The sequence below is a fragment of the Capricornis sumatraensis genome, chromosome 1, assembly GCF_032405125.1.
Source record: "Capricornis sumatraensis isolate serow.1 chromosome 1, serow.2, whole genome shotgun sequence".
Taxonomy (NCBI): domain Eukaryota; kingdom Metazoa; phylum Chordata; class Mammalia; order Artiodactyla; family Bovidae; genus Capricornis; species Capricornis sumatraensis.
In genome coordinates, this window is record NC_091069.1 from 193,851,697 (window position 1) to 193,867,703 (window position 16,007).

General features: G+C 42.0%; 1 protein-coding gene across 2 annotated transcripts in view; it reads right to left on the reverse strand.

The window, feature by feature from the left end:
* ACTL6A (actin like 6A) overlaps window positions 1–14,008 on the reverse strand; it is a 29,574-nt gene extending 15,566 nt beyond the window's left edge. The window contains exons 1-3 of one of the 2 annotated variants that reach the window (XM_068972044.1): window positions 13,855–14,008; window positions 2,711–2,787; window positions 2,372–2,546 (exon numbers count right to left, since the gene is read on the reverse strand). In XM_068972044.1, coding sequence (XP_068828145.1) covers window positions 2,372–2,546; window positions 2,711–2,787; window positions 13,855–13,879 — 277 coding nt within the window. In that variant the 5' untranslated portion in view covers window positions 13,880–14,008. Of the gene's footprint in view, window positions 1–2,371; window positions 2,547–2,710; window positions 2,788–6,969; window positions 7,074–13,854 lie in introns of those variants that run through there. The other variant, XM_068972050.1, reaches the window with a different exon arrangement.
* Window positions 14,009–16,007: the final 1,999 nt, after the last annotated feature.

Here is a 16,007-nt window from a genome sequence, read left to right on the forward strand (position 1 = left end):
AGTTTCCTACATTGATATAAAACTTTCCCCAAATAAGAGTAGTTCACTGTGCCTAAACCATTTATACAAATAATGTGGTTTATACTGGGAGTCTGGGGTTTTGGAACATGTTGGGCACAAGGTACCTACATGACCAGTCACCAATAAAAACCATGGGTACTGAGTCCTTTTTTTTCTGAATCCAAAAGATAGTTATTTATCCCAAGTATCAGGATGATATAAGAAATAAAATATTTGTAACAAAAAATATTCTTCCAGTTCTTTAGCAGTTCTATAGAGATATAATTTTCCATAACATGAATTTTATGTGTACAATGAAGAGATTTTCTTCTGTAAAGCTACACAGTTGTGTGACTCTTATTACAACATAATTTTAGAATAGTTCCATCACCTCAAAAAGAAACTGTATGCCCTTTAACAGTCACTTCTCATAATATCCACAGCCCCAAGCAACTGCTACTTTACTTTCTGTCTGTATAAATTAGCTTTTCCTGGTCATTCCATATTAGAGTAAGTGATTCCACATTATGTGGAATTTTGCATCTGATTTCCTCCATTTGGCATAAGGCTTTGGGGGTTCATGAAAACCCAACTGATATTTTGACCTGTATCAGTTATTTTGTTTCTTTTATTGTCGAATAGTATTAATACTTCCTTTTATGGATACAGCACACTGTGTGTACCCATTCATCCAATGATGCACCTTTGGACTATATCCACTTTTCAGTTAATATGGACAATGCTGCTATGAACGTTTGCATTTAAGTATTTGTGTGGACATAGGTTTCAGTTCTCTTGTACTGATACCTAGGAGTGGAACTGTTTGGATTATAAGGTGAATTTATATTTAACCTATTAAGAAACTGTCAAACTATTTTTCAAAGCTGCTGTACTATTTTATGTTCTCTCCCAGAAATAGATATGGAGATTTCAGTTTCTCTATATCCTCATCACACTTGCTATTGTCTGTGTTTATAAAACAGCTATCCTGTGAGTGTGAAGCAGGGTGCTGAGTCTTTAATGTGCTCCCCTAGTAGACCATGGATTTCCCAGGTGGCTCAGTCATAAAGAAACCATCTGCCAATGCAGGAGACTCAGGAGACGCAGGTTTGATGCCTGGGTCGGGAAGAGCCTCTGGAAAAGGAAACGGTAACCCACTCCAGTATTCTTGCCTGGGAAATCCCATGGACAAAGGAGCCTGGGAGGCTACAGTCCATGGGGTCACAAAGAGTTGGATATAACTGAGCACGCGTAACAGACTACACACACATGTTCCTCGTTGCCAGAAGGTTTAAGCACATCCTCTATGACTACACTGTAAGCTCTTGGAAGCTTGTGCTGGTTTCCTTTGGACTTCACTGCATGCCCTTTTCTTCCTTTTGTCAGTTCTGCTTTGTATCCTTTCGGCATAATAAACCTTAGCTATGGTACCATTACATGCTGAATCTCGTGACTCCTTTTAGTAAATAACTGGACCTAAGAGTGACAGTGGACATTTGCTTTTTAAGACCATAAAGCTTGCTCCTTCCCTAGTGCATGGTACCCCTTAGTCAGTGACTCCAAAAATCTAGGAAACTTCTTCTCAAACTTTTGAAAGTTTAAATTCTTTGCACCATTTGTCCTGGATATCTCAGACAGCCACCTCAGGATCTCTGCCATCAGTGTTACAATTTAAAACCTCTTCATTTCTCATTTGGACTCACCTCCCTAATTGATCTTCCTGTTTCTAGTATCTCCCTCTAATCATGCCTATGTATTACTGTTAGAATAATCTTTCCATTTGGCATATATGAGCATTTCACATCTCTGTTTAAAAATTCCTTTGGGGTAACATTTCAGTTAACTGCTTAATATACTGGCATTCCAAGCCCTTTTATGATTGCTCTCTGCCTGCCTTTCCTGAAACCGGCCCTAATGCACCTACTATTATACCCATACTTAACTGATGACATTCCTAAACATGTAAGTTTCTCCCACAATACCACTCTTCACACATGCTGGCTGCTCTGCTCTACCCAGCCTCGTCAGTCAGGCTAATTCTTATCCAGTGATCAAGATTCAGCACAGTTAGCTCCTCTGTGAAAACCATCTCTGACCCCCACAGAGTTAAATATCTCTCCTCTGTAACCCCACTGCTTATCAAACACAGTTATATTTATATACACAAATCTAGCTTCTATACCTATAAGTTTGTTAGGAAAAGAAACATGTTTTACGCATCTTTGTATTCTCAGTGCCTGGAACATCAGTTCATGGAATAAGAACAAGAAGATAGCTGATGTTCAACTTATAAGCAGCCACTGCTTTATATCTGAAATATACTATACCTACTCTACATTTATAATCAAATCCATAGGAAAAAACATCATACCCATCCCATTTTTCAGTGGGGAGATGGCCTCTGTGTTCTCCCTTGGAACTCGCAGGGCATTCGTGTCTATGTAATAGGTGGGACCGCCTTGTTTGCCTTTATCACCATCGATTTCCATCAGTGTACTTCCATCATCTCTTTCTACCACCATACCAATAGCTGTAGGGAAATCCACCTGGAAGAGTCAAAAACATGATTTACAAGTTTTATATGCTTTCATCAAGGAGTCATTTCCCACCAACTAATATCTTTTACCATATTTGAGTTAGACTTTCTGAGTGAATTTAACTCTGCATGAATGGCTCCTGTATATCCAATTAACTCTAACATTACACTGACCTTGGGACAGTCTTCGCCAGCATAACCAGCTCTCACAGTATAGGATCCAATGTCAAAAACAAGGGCTCCAACTTCATCTGAAAAGATGAAAAGATAACTAACATTAACAACTTACAAGTACCATATGAAAATTAAAGAGTACTTAATGTGCTTATATTCATGTTACTACTACTTTGAACCTAGTTTTAAATATGCTTTAAAGACTTATTTAATTAAAATATAGCAAGTCAAATATAGTATATTAGTAGAGGTTCAGTCAGCAAAAAGACGATATGCTAAAATTAGGTAATTTAAGGAGAGTTTTTCTCCAAGCCAGGCTTCAGCAATATGTGAACCGTGAACTTCCAGATGGTCAAGCTGGTTTTAGAAAAGGCAGAGGAACCAGAGATCAAATTGCCAACATCTGCTGGATCATGGAAAAAGCAAGAGTTTCAGAAAAACATCTATTTCTGCTTTATTGATTATGCCAAAGCCTTTGACTGTGTGGATCACAATAAACTGTGGAAAATTCTGAAAGAGATGGGAATACCAGACCACCTGACCTGCCTCTTGAGAAACCTATATGGAGGTCAGGAAGCAACAGTTAGAACTGGACATGGAACAACAGACTGGTTCCAAATAGGAAAAGGAGTACCTCAAGGCTGTATATTGTCACCCTGCTTATTTAACTCACATGCAAAGTACATGATGAAAAACGCTAGGCTGGAAGAAGCACAATCTGGAATTAAGATTGCCAGGAGAAATATCAATTATCTCAGATACGCAGATGACACCACCATTATGGCACAAAGTGAAGAGGAACTAAAAAGCCTCTTGATGAAAGTGAAAGAGGAGAGCGAAAAAGTTGGCTTAAAGCTCAACATTCAGAAAACGAAGATCTGGTCCCATCACTTCACGGGAAATAGTTGGGGAAACAGTGTCAGACTTTATTTTTGGGGGCTCCAAAATCACTGCAGATGGTGACTGCAGCCATGAAATTAAAAGATCCTTACTCCTTGGAAGGAAAGTTATGACGAACCTAGATAGCATATTGAAAACCAGAGACATTACTTTGCCAACAAAGGTCCATCTAGTCAAGGCGATGGTTTTTCAAGTGGATGTATGGATGTGAGAGTTGGACTGTGAAGAAAGCTGAGCGCTGAAGAATTGATGCTTTTGAACTGTGGTGTTGGAGAAGACTCTTGAGAGTCCCTTGGACTGCAAGGAGATCCAACCAGTCCATTCTAAAGGAGATCAGTCCTGAGCGTTCTTTGGAAGGACTGATGCTGAAGCTGAAACTCCAATACTTTGGCCACCTCATGCGAAGAGTTGACTCATTGGAAAAGACTCTGATGCTGGGAGGGATTGGGAGCAGGAGGAAAAAGGGACGACAGAGGACAAGATGGCTGGATGGCATCACCGACTCCATAGACCTGAGTTTCAGTGAACTCCGGGAGATGGTGATGGACAGGGAGGCCTGGCGTGCTGTGATTCATGGGGTCGCAAAGAGTCAGACATGACTGAGCAACTCAACTGAACTGAACTGAAGAGGAGTTTACTTATTAAAGGGTCTACTTACAAAGATACAACAATACAGGAAAACCAGAAAGGACAGTATGATATCCTAGGATGAGTGATAACAGAAATCTGTTGCCACACTGAGAACTGAAGAAACATGAGGGAGGAACTGTTACTAGAACCTGGAGAGACACTTGTGTCAGGAGGGTACCTGACAGGAGCTGCGATCTTCAGTTGAGGATGGAGTCAGCCTAACACATCTGCCAACCTCTCCCCACTGGCTAGGGTGATCATATCATTTCTCATCCAAATGGAGCTACTTCTAAACGTGGTAAGAGCCCCTATTAATAATCACACCAGGACAAGAGGCACAAAGCAGGAAGCTCCATTACCCTGTGTGTACTTAGCCGCTCAGTCGTGTCCGCCTCTGTGCGACCCCATGGACTGTAGCCCACCAGGCCTCTCTGAACCACGGGCCAAACCAATGGTTGACAGTCCACAGATGCAGTCTACCAGGGTCAAACTTTAAGCGACAGAGCGGGCGGACACAGGAGTAGAGTAGATCTGGGAGGGCCAAGGACGGAGATCCAGTACACTGAGGCACATCATTTTTTTTCATACATTAAACAACATTATATTTCATGGAATTTGGGAAGAAATTTAGCAAAACCCCAAGAAAAATAAGGAACCAGAGGTAAGGTATAACGTTATAAGGTATAACGTGGGCCAGGTAAAAGTCATTAAAATGAAGGTACCAAAGTTTACACACTTCACAGAAATGTGTAGGAGATAAAAGTTTAATGCTGAGAGAGAAAGCTGTCTTTTTTTTCTATTCAAATTCAGAGAAAAGCCTTTAATTATACTTTAAAAATGTGTGTGCATACATGCGTGCTCAGTTACTTCAGTCACGTTTGAGTCTCTGCAACCCTACGGATTGGAACCCATCAGGCTCCCCTGTCCATGGGATTCTCCAGGCCAGAATACAGGAGTAGGCTGCCATTTCCTTCTCCAGGGGATCTTCCCCACCCAGGGAGCCAACCTGAATCTCCTACACTGCAGGCGGGTTCTATACCACTGAACCATCAGAGAAGCGCCACACTTTAAATACTTCACCCAAAACGGCACACTTCCTAAAAGAAGGCACTTGGGTTTTCTAGGCATTGATTTTTGAAAGAAGGAATTTTTCACTGAATTATTTAAAAAAATATTGCTTAGCTCGAATAAACTGACAAGATCAAGTCTGGTAAGACCAAGTATTGTCAAAGAAGTAGAAAAAGAGGAGCTCTTACATATTTGCCAGTAAAAGTTGTAAACTGATACAAACATTCTGGGGAATAGTCATATCTACTAAAACTGAAAACGTGCATACATAGAAATTATACTTATTATCTTCTCTAGAGAAACTCTCTCATGTATATCACGAGCAGACATGTACAGGAAGCCTCACTAGCTATATATGTGACCTCAGGTGATTTACTAACCTGTCTGCCTCAATTTCCTCATATGTAAAATGTGCAATAACAGTTCCTATCTCAGTGGATGCTCGAAGTATGGAAGCACTTAGAGCAATACTTGGTACATAATAAGCACATAAGTGTACTGGTGTTATAATTATCATCACACTGCTTGCTGCAGGAAAAGGTAGATTAAATGGTCTCTCAGTAGGGAAATAAACTACAGCTTTCATACAGTGAAATATTTACTATTGCTACATAGTAGTTAAAAGTGAATAGTCCAGATCTGCAGGTATCAACATGAATAAATCTCAAAAGAATTTACTTTAAAAACCTAGTTACTGTGCACACATATTTTAATACTATTTAATTCATTATGGATTCACACACACTTAATGAAAGTATAAAAATACGTATAGGGTTGGGGAATATTACATCTCAGCTTCAGCTCACTGGTTACCTCTAAGGAAGCAGAGAGGAGGAATCTATACCAACATCTTACCAACATCTTATTTCATAAAATATCTGAGGCAAATATGACAAAATATTACATTTATTTAACCTCAGCAGTGAATATAGAAGTATCACATACAAACTTACATAAATTTTATTTTTAATATTAAGTATTCAAAAACTAAAATAATAAGTTTTAAAATAAAGACTATTACACTATAATTATCACAGTTGAGAGATGGTTTCTTTACAGCACAGTAACCTCATTTTTGTTGAAATAAAATGAAGAGCCACCAATGTTTATTTCTAATTTGAAAAGAACCTTCTGCATTTGTTACATTTCCCAAAGTAATCAACTTTTCTCTACACAATCTCTGATCCAAATTATTTCGTCTTAAAGAAAAGGCCCTTAACAGCAGTACACTGCAATTATTTTCACCACAGCATGTAAACTTAAGTATAAACAGTAGGTAAAGTAGTATTCCAATGAACATGAATTGGTAAACTCTAAGACTTTAATTAACCAGAATACTCTTGGGTAAAGAAATATCCTAACTAAATGAATTAATCGCTTGGTTAACCAAAACTTTCTACTCCTGCTCTCACGGATCAACCTTTTACCTCGCACCAGGGCTTTTAACCTCTTCTGTGTCATGGACCCTTGGACAATGATAGAGGCTCAACTGTTTCATCCTAAAATTCGTGTGCTTAAGTCCTGCTGTTGTTCAGTCATATGGGCTGCAGCATGCCAGGCTTCCCTGTCCTTCACTATCTCCCAGGGCTTGCTCAAACTCATGTCCTTTGAGTCAGTAATGCCATCCAATCATCTCATCCTCTGTCACCCCTTTCTCCTACCTTCAATCTTTCCCAGCATCAAAGTCTTTTCCAATGAGTCAGCTCTTCACATCAGGTGGTCAAAGTACTGGAGTTTCAGGTTCAGCATTAGTCCTTCCAATGAACATTCACAATGGGTTTCCTTTAGGATTGACTGATTTGATCTCCTTGCAGTCCAAGGGACTCTCAAGAGTCTTCAACTCCACAGTTTGAAAGCATCAATTCTTCGGCGCTCAGTCTTCTTCATTAAAGGTCCAGCTCTCACATCCGTACATGACTATTGGAAAAACCATAGCTTTGACTCAGTTCAGTTCAGTTCAGTCGCTCAGTCGTGTCCGACTCTTTGCAACCCCATGAATCACAGTACGCCAGGCCTCCCTGTCCACCACCAAATCCCAGAGTTCACTCAGACTTGCGTCCATCGAGTCAGTGATGCCATCCAGCCATCTCATCCTCGGTCGTCCCCTTCTCCTCCTGCCCCCAATCCCTCCCAGCATCAAAGTCTTTTCCAATAAGTCAACTCATCGCATGAGGTGGCCAAAGTACTGGAGTTTCAGCTTTAGCATCATTCCTTCCAAAGAATTCCCAGGGTTGATCTCCTTCAGAATGGACTGGTTGGATCTCCTTGCAGTCCAAGGGACTCTCAAGAGTCTTCTCCAACACCACAGTTCAAAACCATCAATTCTTCGGCGCTCAGTTTTCTTCACAGTCCAACTCTCACATCCATACATGACCACAGGAAAAACCATAGCCTTGACTAGACGGACCTTAGTCAGCAAAGTAATGTCTCTGCTTTTGAATATACTATCTAGGTTGCTCATAACTTTTCTTCCAAGGAGTAAGCGTCTTTTGATTTCACGGCTGCAATCACCATCTGCAGTGATTTTGGAGCCCAAAAAAATAAAGTCTGACACTGTTTCAACTCTTTCCCCATCTATTTCCTGTGAAGTGATGGGACTGGATGCCATGATCTTCGTTTTCTGAATGTTGAGCTTTAAGCCTACTTTTTCACTCTCCTCTTTTACTTTCATCAAGAGACTTTTTAGTTCCTCTTAAGGGTGGTGTCATCTGCATATCTGAGATTATTGATATTTCTCCCAGCAATCTTGATTCCAGCTTGTGTCTCTTCCAGTCCAGCGTTTCTCATGATGTATTCTGCATATAAGTTAAATAAGCAGGGTGACTAGACCTTTGTCAGCCAAGTGATGTCTCTGTTTTTTAATATGCTATCTAGGTTTGTCACAGCTTTTCTTCGAAGAAGCAAGCATCTTTTAATGTTGTGGGTGCAGTCACCATCTGCAGTGATTTTGGTGGAGTCTTAACCCCAAGTAACTGAATGTCTGGAGATAAGGTATTTAAAGAGATGACTAAGTTAAAATAAGATCATTAGGGTAGACTCTAATCCAGTATGACTAATATCTTCACACGAAGAAGAAACCTGGACAGGTGTATGTACAGAGGGAAGACCATGTGAAGGCACCAGGAGAAAGGCCTACAAGGAAAAAACCTCCAAAGAAAACAACCCTAGCAACACTCGATCTCAGACTTGTACCCTCAAAAACTGTGAGAAAATTAATTTTTGTTGTTTAAGTCACTCATTCTTTGTTATGGCAGCAAACTAATACACACAGCTCAGGACACTTATGAATGTCTTCTTACAATGTTCTCAGATAGACTATTAAAAAAAAAAAAAGATGAATATAGATAGCTATATCCATGGACTCCTTAGGGAGGGCAAGGACCCTCTGTCAGGAGCCCCTCCTCTAACTCGGCCTTGTAATCTGCTCCACTCCTACAGCCTCAGCTTCTACCTAGTGATGCTTCCAATCTCTAATTTACCCCTCAAGCCCTCACACCTTCACCTAATCTGTATCTCAAACTTCTTACTGTACATTACTTCCACCTGATGTCCCTTGGGTACCTCAAATTCAACATACCTGAAGCATCGTCTCCTTCCCCCACTCTGCCTAATCTAATCTCAGCAGTGCTTATCACAGTTAGCGGTCCCAGCCATCAGAGGCAACCACTTTCCTGAACACCTTCTTATTTTATATCTCTCATCCAATTCTGCCAAATATTTCTGCTAAACATTTTTCAAATCCCTTCCTCTTTAATGCCATTGCCACTGCCTGAGTCAAGTTCTTATCGCAACTGGGAATTACCATAATTCCCCATGGTACTGTGTTTCCATCTTTACCTTCTGGACCCACCTTTCCTTTCAAAACTATAACTCTGAACATTTTGGTACATAAATCCTTCAACAAAAAGAAAGGGGAGAATCATGCAGTGCTTTATCATCATCTGCAAGATAAAATTAAAATCATTCCACCCAAGTGATATACAAGACCTAGCATAATCTGGCAGCAGTCTCTCCTCCCACTTCATACACCTGCATTACTGAAGATTATGTTGTCTCCTAAACACACCATTTATTCTGCATATGCTGTCCCTCTCTATTCCTCTTTCATCATCTTCATAACCTCCCTTGTAAGGTCCCTTGACTCCTCCACATTAAGACCTTTCTTGACTGTGCTACCTTTGTACCTTCTATATACTGTCATTACTGAACATACTCCACTGAGTTAGTCAATATCCTTTATCATCAGTAAAAGACTTTTCACATACCACTAAGAAAAAAAACATGCTTCCAATTAAACTGTGCCATGCCACCAATATCATTCCAACTTCAGCTCTTTAAATGTACGTGGGGTGGGGTGGTTATACAACTAAAACTACATGAAATACAGTGTCTGTTTATTTGACTGACTTACCTATAAGACTTTGAGCTTCTTGAAGGCAGAAGCTATACTCTGCATATAACAAGCACTCAAAAAATTTCTGTGAAAAGAAAAATCTAACAAGTCAGTTATACCTGTCTTTAGGGTACGTCAAGGCTGTATATTATCACCCTGCTTATTTAACTTATATGCAGAGTACATCATGCGAAATGCTGGGCTGGATGAAGCACAAGCTGGAAATCAAGATTGCAGGCAGAAATATCAATAACCTCAGATATACAGATGACCACCCTTATGGCAGAAAGTGAAGAACTAAAGAGCCTCTTGAAAGTGAAAGAGGAGAGTGAAAAAGTTGGCTTAAAACTCAACATTCAGAAAACTAAGATCATGGCATCTGGTCCCATCACTTCACGGCAAATAGATGGAGGAACAATGGAAACAGTGTCAGACTTTATTTTGGGGGGCTCCAAAATCACTGCAGATAGTGACTGTAGCCTGAAATTAAAAGACACTTACTCCTTGGAAGAAAAGTTATGACCAACCTAGACAGCATATTAAAAAGCAGAGAAATTACTTTGCCAACAAAGTATGGTTTTTCAACATCACTTCCATGGATGTGAGAGCTGAACTATAAAGAATGCTGAGTGCCGAAGAACTGATGCTTTTGAACCGTGGTGTTGGAGAAGACTTTTGAGAGTCCCTTGGACTGCAAGGAGATCCAACCAGTCCATCCTAAAGGAAATCTGTCCTGAATGTTCACTGGAAGGACTGATGCTGAAGCTGAAACTCCAATACTTTGACCACCTGATGCGAAGAACTGACTCATTGGAAAAGACCCTGATGCTGGGAAAGACCGAAGGAAGGAGGAGAAGGGGATGACAGAGGATGAGATGATCAGATGGCATCACTGACTTGATAGACATGAGTTTGAGCAAGCTCCGGAAATTAGTGATGGACAGGGAACCCTGGTGTGCTGCATTCCATGGGGTCACAAAGAGTCGGACACGACTGAGCAACTGAACTTAACTGAATTAGTGTGGTAAACTGGACATAGTAGAATTTTAATTTGAGGAAGACTCTCTTGATTCTTGGAAATTTTCCATATGTTCATTTTCCTTTTTTTAAGGATGAGAGGTAAGTCTATTTCCTGTAGTTCTATTAAGTCTATCAGTTATGTCTATTCTGTAGTCCTGTATAGGTCTATTGTTCTGTTAAAAGCTAAGGCTTCCTTCGTGGTTCAGTGGTAAGGAATCTGCTTGCCAATGCAGAAGACTTGGGTTTGATCCCTGGGTCGGGAAGATCCCCTAGAGAAGGAAATGGCAACCCATCCAGTACACTTGCCTGGAAAAATCCCATGGACAGAGAAACCTGGTGGCCTACAGTCCATGGGGTCACAAAGAATTGGACACGACTGAGCACACACACCTTTTACTCCTGAGTAAATGGCTTCCAAGTTTAAGGGTGAAGTGATATTTCTGAGAAAACATGAAGCAATGAGGGCAATTTTCTAACCTGGTCTTAAAAACATTCCAACACGATACTGGAAGCTAATGACTTTGTGAAGAGGTAAGAAGGCTGTTTTACTTTTTTGTTTGGACAAGGGAGCCCCAATTCACAGGGAGAATGATTTTGAGAAATTTTTATGATTAGAGATGGGAAGGAGGGCGGTGGAATGATAAAAGTAATGAAGTATCGAAGATGGACCGGTAGTATACCTGTTTATTTCTGTCAAGGAAAGGAGACTGAAGCAGAGGAGTACCGTGTAAGATAGACACAGGAGCAATGAGTAGGCCCAGAAACCAATTATGGAAAGTATGAAAATCTGGATGAACTGTGCATTATATCTAAAGCGGAGTGTTAGGTCTGATCAGGAAAAAAAACACTGGAATAAAAGAGCTACCAATTTTAAAAATTAAACTACAAACATTCATTTTATAAGCTTACTTGCTTATAAAATGTGGGTGGGAGGTTTCGTTGCCTTTCACAGTAAACCTTTTGGGAAATGTGACCCACTATAAATACTGGTCATACAGTAGCAGCTCAAACACAAAATCATACACTTATTTTTGTCAGTTTTAAATACTTTATATGTGAAACAGGCTTTAAGATATACTCCTCTACATGAACAAAGGGATGTTTATTCTGAATATCTAAATCATACATGAATATGCTGCGGTTATATACTTGAAAAATGACTTAAAATTTTTTTAATGAGAAAAGGTTTTACTGAAATGCCTTTTCTTTATCCCAGAAGTTCCTGCTGCCCATTTGCTAGAAAGTTATGTAACTCTAGGCTGGTTAATCTTTTCTATGCCTTATTTTCTTCTTTAATAATATGGGGAAAAGTAGAACCACCTCCCATGGCTGTTGTGGATTAACTGACAATGCATGTATTAAATACAATGCATTACAAGCCTCTGTCATGAAGAACAGTTCCTGGTACACAGGATGCACTCAATAAATGTTGACTGTTGGAATTATTGGTATCCATTTCTACCTTACTCACATTAAAATACTCAGTGGACAACCTTTAGGTCCTTGGATGAGTGAACCTGAGAGTCAAAACAATCAGCAGGGACTTCCCTGCTGCTGCTGCTGCTGCTGCTTCAGTCGTGTCTGACTCTGTGCGACCCCATAGACAGCAGCCCACCAGGCTCCCCCGTCCCTGGGATTCTCCAGGCAAAAACACCGGAGAGGGACTTCCCTAGTGGTCCAGTAATTAAGACTCTGTGGTTCCCATGCAGGGGGCTTGGTTCTGTCCCTGATCTGGAGACTAAGATCCCACAGGCTGTATGGTGAGGCCCAAAACGAAACAAAACAAAAAATAGAGTCTGCAGCCTCCACGAGCACGTATACTCAGCTTTTTTGTCAGAATTACATCTTCAGGTGGGGAAAAAGTAAATCAGGAAGATCCACTAGGCTTTCTCCAAAGTAACAATGGAAAACTGATTCTTACACTTCAGAAATCAACACCAAAAACATATATGGAGAAGGAGAGGGTGAGGGCCAGCGTGTCACCTGAGCAGAAACTCAAGCTTCACTTCAAAACTACTAAAAACTTGGAAAAGCTTATTTTCATCTCCTACCTATAATATTCCATCCGCTCAGAAAACAGTATCCTTACTAAACACAGTAACAAAAGCACGACTTTGGGTTTCTTTCTTCTCTAATTCATCAAAAACATGAATCATATACATCAATGCTTCATCTAAGCATCTCGAAAAAACGGAGGCTCCAATTCGGTAGATTCAGAGTGGGGCTTGAGATTTTACATTTCTAAAGAGCTTGCAGGTGATGCTGCTGCTGCTGCTCCTTGGATCATACTTTTGGTAGTAAGTGCAGCATTACCGCCGTTTAATCTTCACAACCACCCCAATGGGTAGGAGTTATCATTCTACAAACGACGAACCTGAAGTTGGCAAAAGTTAAGTAACTTACCCAAGGCCAATGAGCTTACTAAGTGGTGAGGCTGATATTACAACCCAGGCCCATGGTAATCTTTCACTACACAGGAGCCCACCCATCTTTAAGCAACTTCAAATTGCATATGTTCCTAAATTATGCCGGAGCAGAGTCGCCCACGAATAAGTCCGGAGCATCCACAGTCAAGAAATAGGGAGAAGTTATTGAAAGGCGTGAGGCTGCGTGAGCGCGGATGGAGAAGGAGGCTGTGTCCTGAGTGGCCACGACTCCTCCAATCAGTTCCACTCCTCGCGGCTCGCTGTGCCACCTCCGAGACGCCGCGGAAACCCTCCAGCCACGCCGACGAACTGCTGGGACCTCCCAACTTTAAACGGGCGCGCACACCGCGACAGAGCCGGCTGGGAGAGAGGTGACCCTGAGGCCAGTCACTCCAGCCGCGGCTCTCCGGGCCTGGCCGGCGAGTGGAGCTGCCCGGCCAGCCCCGGACCGCGCGCAGCCCCAAAAGTCCGCTCCTCGGCGGCCCGAGGCTGGAAGGGGCCGTAGGGGGCGGCGACTCCCGGCGCCTGTAGCGCTCGCCGAGCCGGGTGGGCTCCGGAGGCGGGCAGAGCGCGGGGCGGGGATAGGGCGGGGAGGCCGGGGTCCCCAGGGGGAGACCGGAAGGGCCGCCGGGAAGGGGAGGGCTGGGGGCGGCGGTTACAAACCCCACAAGCTAAAAAGGCGCGCTCTCCCGACCGACCGCACTCACCTCCCCCGTATACCCCGCCGCTCATGGTTGCTGTCGACGAGACTTCTACTCGTAAAGGCCACCTGGAGAAGTGACTGCAACGGCTGTGACTGCGGGTCTGCAGAAGCGCTAGCCCCCGACTCCCTTAACTTCCACCACCACCCCCCTCAGGCAACAAAGCGGCGGCCACACACACCCGGAACGCAGTCACACTTGCTGTCTCCTGCTATCGGCCAATCACAAGAGGCCCGGCTACACTTCAACCAATAAAAATAAGGCTGTGCTACAGCCTTGTCGCGGCACAGCCAGTTTAGCCAATCGAAGGCAGCCATAGGGGCGGGGAGAGAGGAAAGCGACGGAAGGAGGGGAGGAGTTGGGTTGCGGAACCGGGGAGGCGGGGCTTCTCTAGTGGGAGGAAAAGTGGGGCGGAGGGAGCTGGAGGGGGAGGAGGAAGGCTGGAGGCAACAGTCTGGGGCGGGCTCAGGGTGTAGCTGGGAGCGGAGGAGAGGTGGGAATCCGGTAGAGCAAGCTAAGCCTCTGAAAAAAAAGTCTGGAATTTGAGAAAGTGTCTCCACCAGGAGTACCCATGGTTTGGGCTTGTAGTGAATGAGGGTTGGTGTTTTTTTGTTGTTTTGTTTGTTTGTTTTCAGAAAAAGTATTTTCAACTAACTGAAAAAATTGAATGTTATCCTCCACTTTGGGGTAGAGGGCATCAGTAAACCAGACAAACCGATAAGACCCTGAAATTTTAAAAGTGGTTACTAATAATTAAAAGAAGGAGATGATACAGTATCCCAGTTAACTTTAGTAGCGCTTTAAAATGTGTCATCAATTCCTTTTATCCTGTGAGGCAGGTGTAATACAATGTAATCAGTCCTCACCTGAGCGAGCACCTAATCCTAAACACATCTCGGAACGGTCTGTTCTTAGTCCCCTGTGTCTACCAACCCAGTCAGATCACCATTGTGATTACTACAACAATTTGTCCCTTTGCTTCTTAGCAGGCAGCTTGATCTATAAAAACTCCCAAATCACGGTCATGTTGTAAATCCTTGAGGTTAATAGCCGTCCTTAAATTAGTTTGTCTAGAGTCTAGACATATAGGTAGTTTTTAACCTTAAGAACAATTGATTAACTCCATCAATCTCAGTGCCAGCAGAGTGGCAGAAAGTGATTGTAGGATAGGGAACAAGGCTAGTGAGAAAACCCTTTACTATTCACTTAGTATAATCTCGGTTGTTGTTCACTCAGTAAGTCGTGTTTGATTCTTTGTAACTGCATGGACTGCAGCCCACCAGGCTTCCCTGTCCCTCACCATCTCCTAGAGTTTGCTCAAACTCATGTTCATCCGGTCAGTGAAGTGAAATGAAGTTGCTCAGTTGTGTCCGACTCTCTGGGACCCCATGGACTGTAGCCTACCAGACTCCTCCGTCCATGGGATTTTCCAGGCAAGAGCACTGGAGTGGATTGCCATTTCCTTCTCCATCACCAGGTGGTGATACCATTCAACCATCTCATTCTCTGGCCTTCCCTTCTCCTCCTGCCTTCAATCTTTCCCAGCATCAGGGTATCCCAATCATTTAGAAACATCGTTTACCCAATGAGATAATGCATAAGTCAGCAAAGTATGGCCCCAGGGCCAAATTACCCTGCCTTGTTTTTGTTTGTTTTAATGTTAATTAAAAAAAATTTTTAATTGAAATATAGTGGTTTATAATGTGTCAGTTTCAGGTGTATTGCAAAGTGGTTCAGTTACATACACATATAAATATATATTCCCTTTTTACATACTCTTCCATTATAAGTTATTACAAGATAATGACTATACTTTCCTGCAATCTGCTTTGTTTTTGTATGGCCAGTGCAGTGAGTTAAGAACAATTATTCCATTAACATTTAAAAAAATATATTTTTAAGAAAAACAATTTTGTGACATGTGAAAATTATATGAAATTCACATCTCTGTGATGATAAACCAAGTTTTACCAGAACACAGCAGAGCTTATTCATTTATGGCTGCTTTTGCTCTGTAAGGGCAAATTGAGTTTTACTACAAAGGCTGTGTGGCACACTAAGCTGGAGGATATATTTACTATGGGATCCCTTATAGAAAGAGTTTACTGAGACAGTGCATGTAACACATCTACCACATGCACCAGGTACTATGTGTTAAC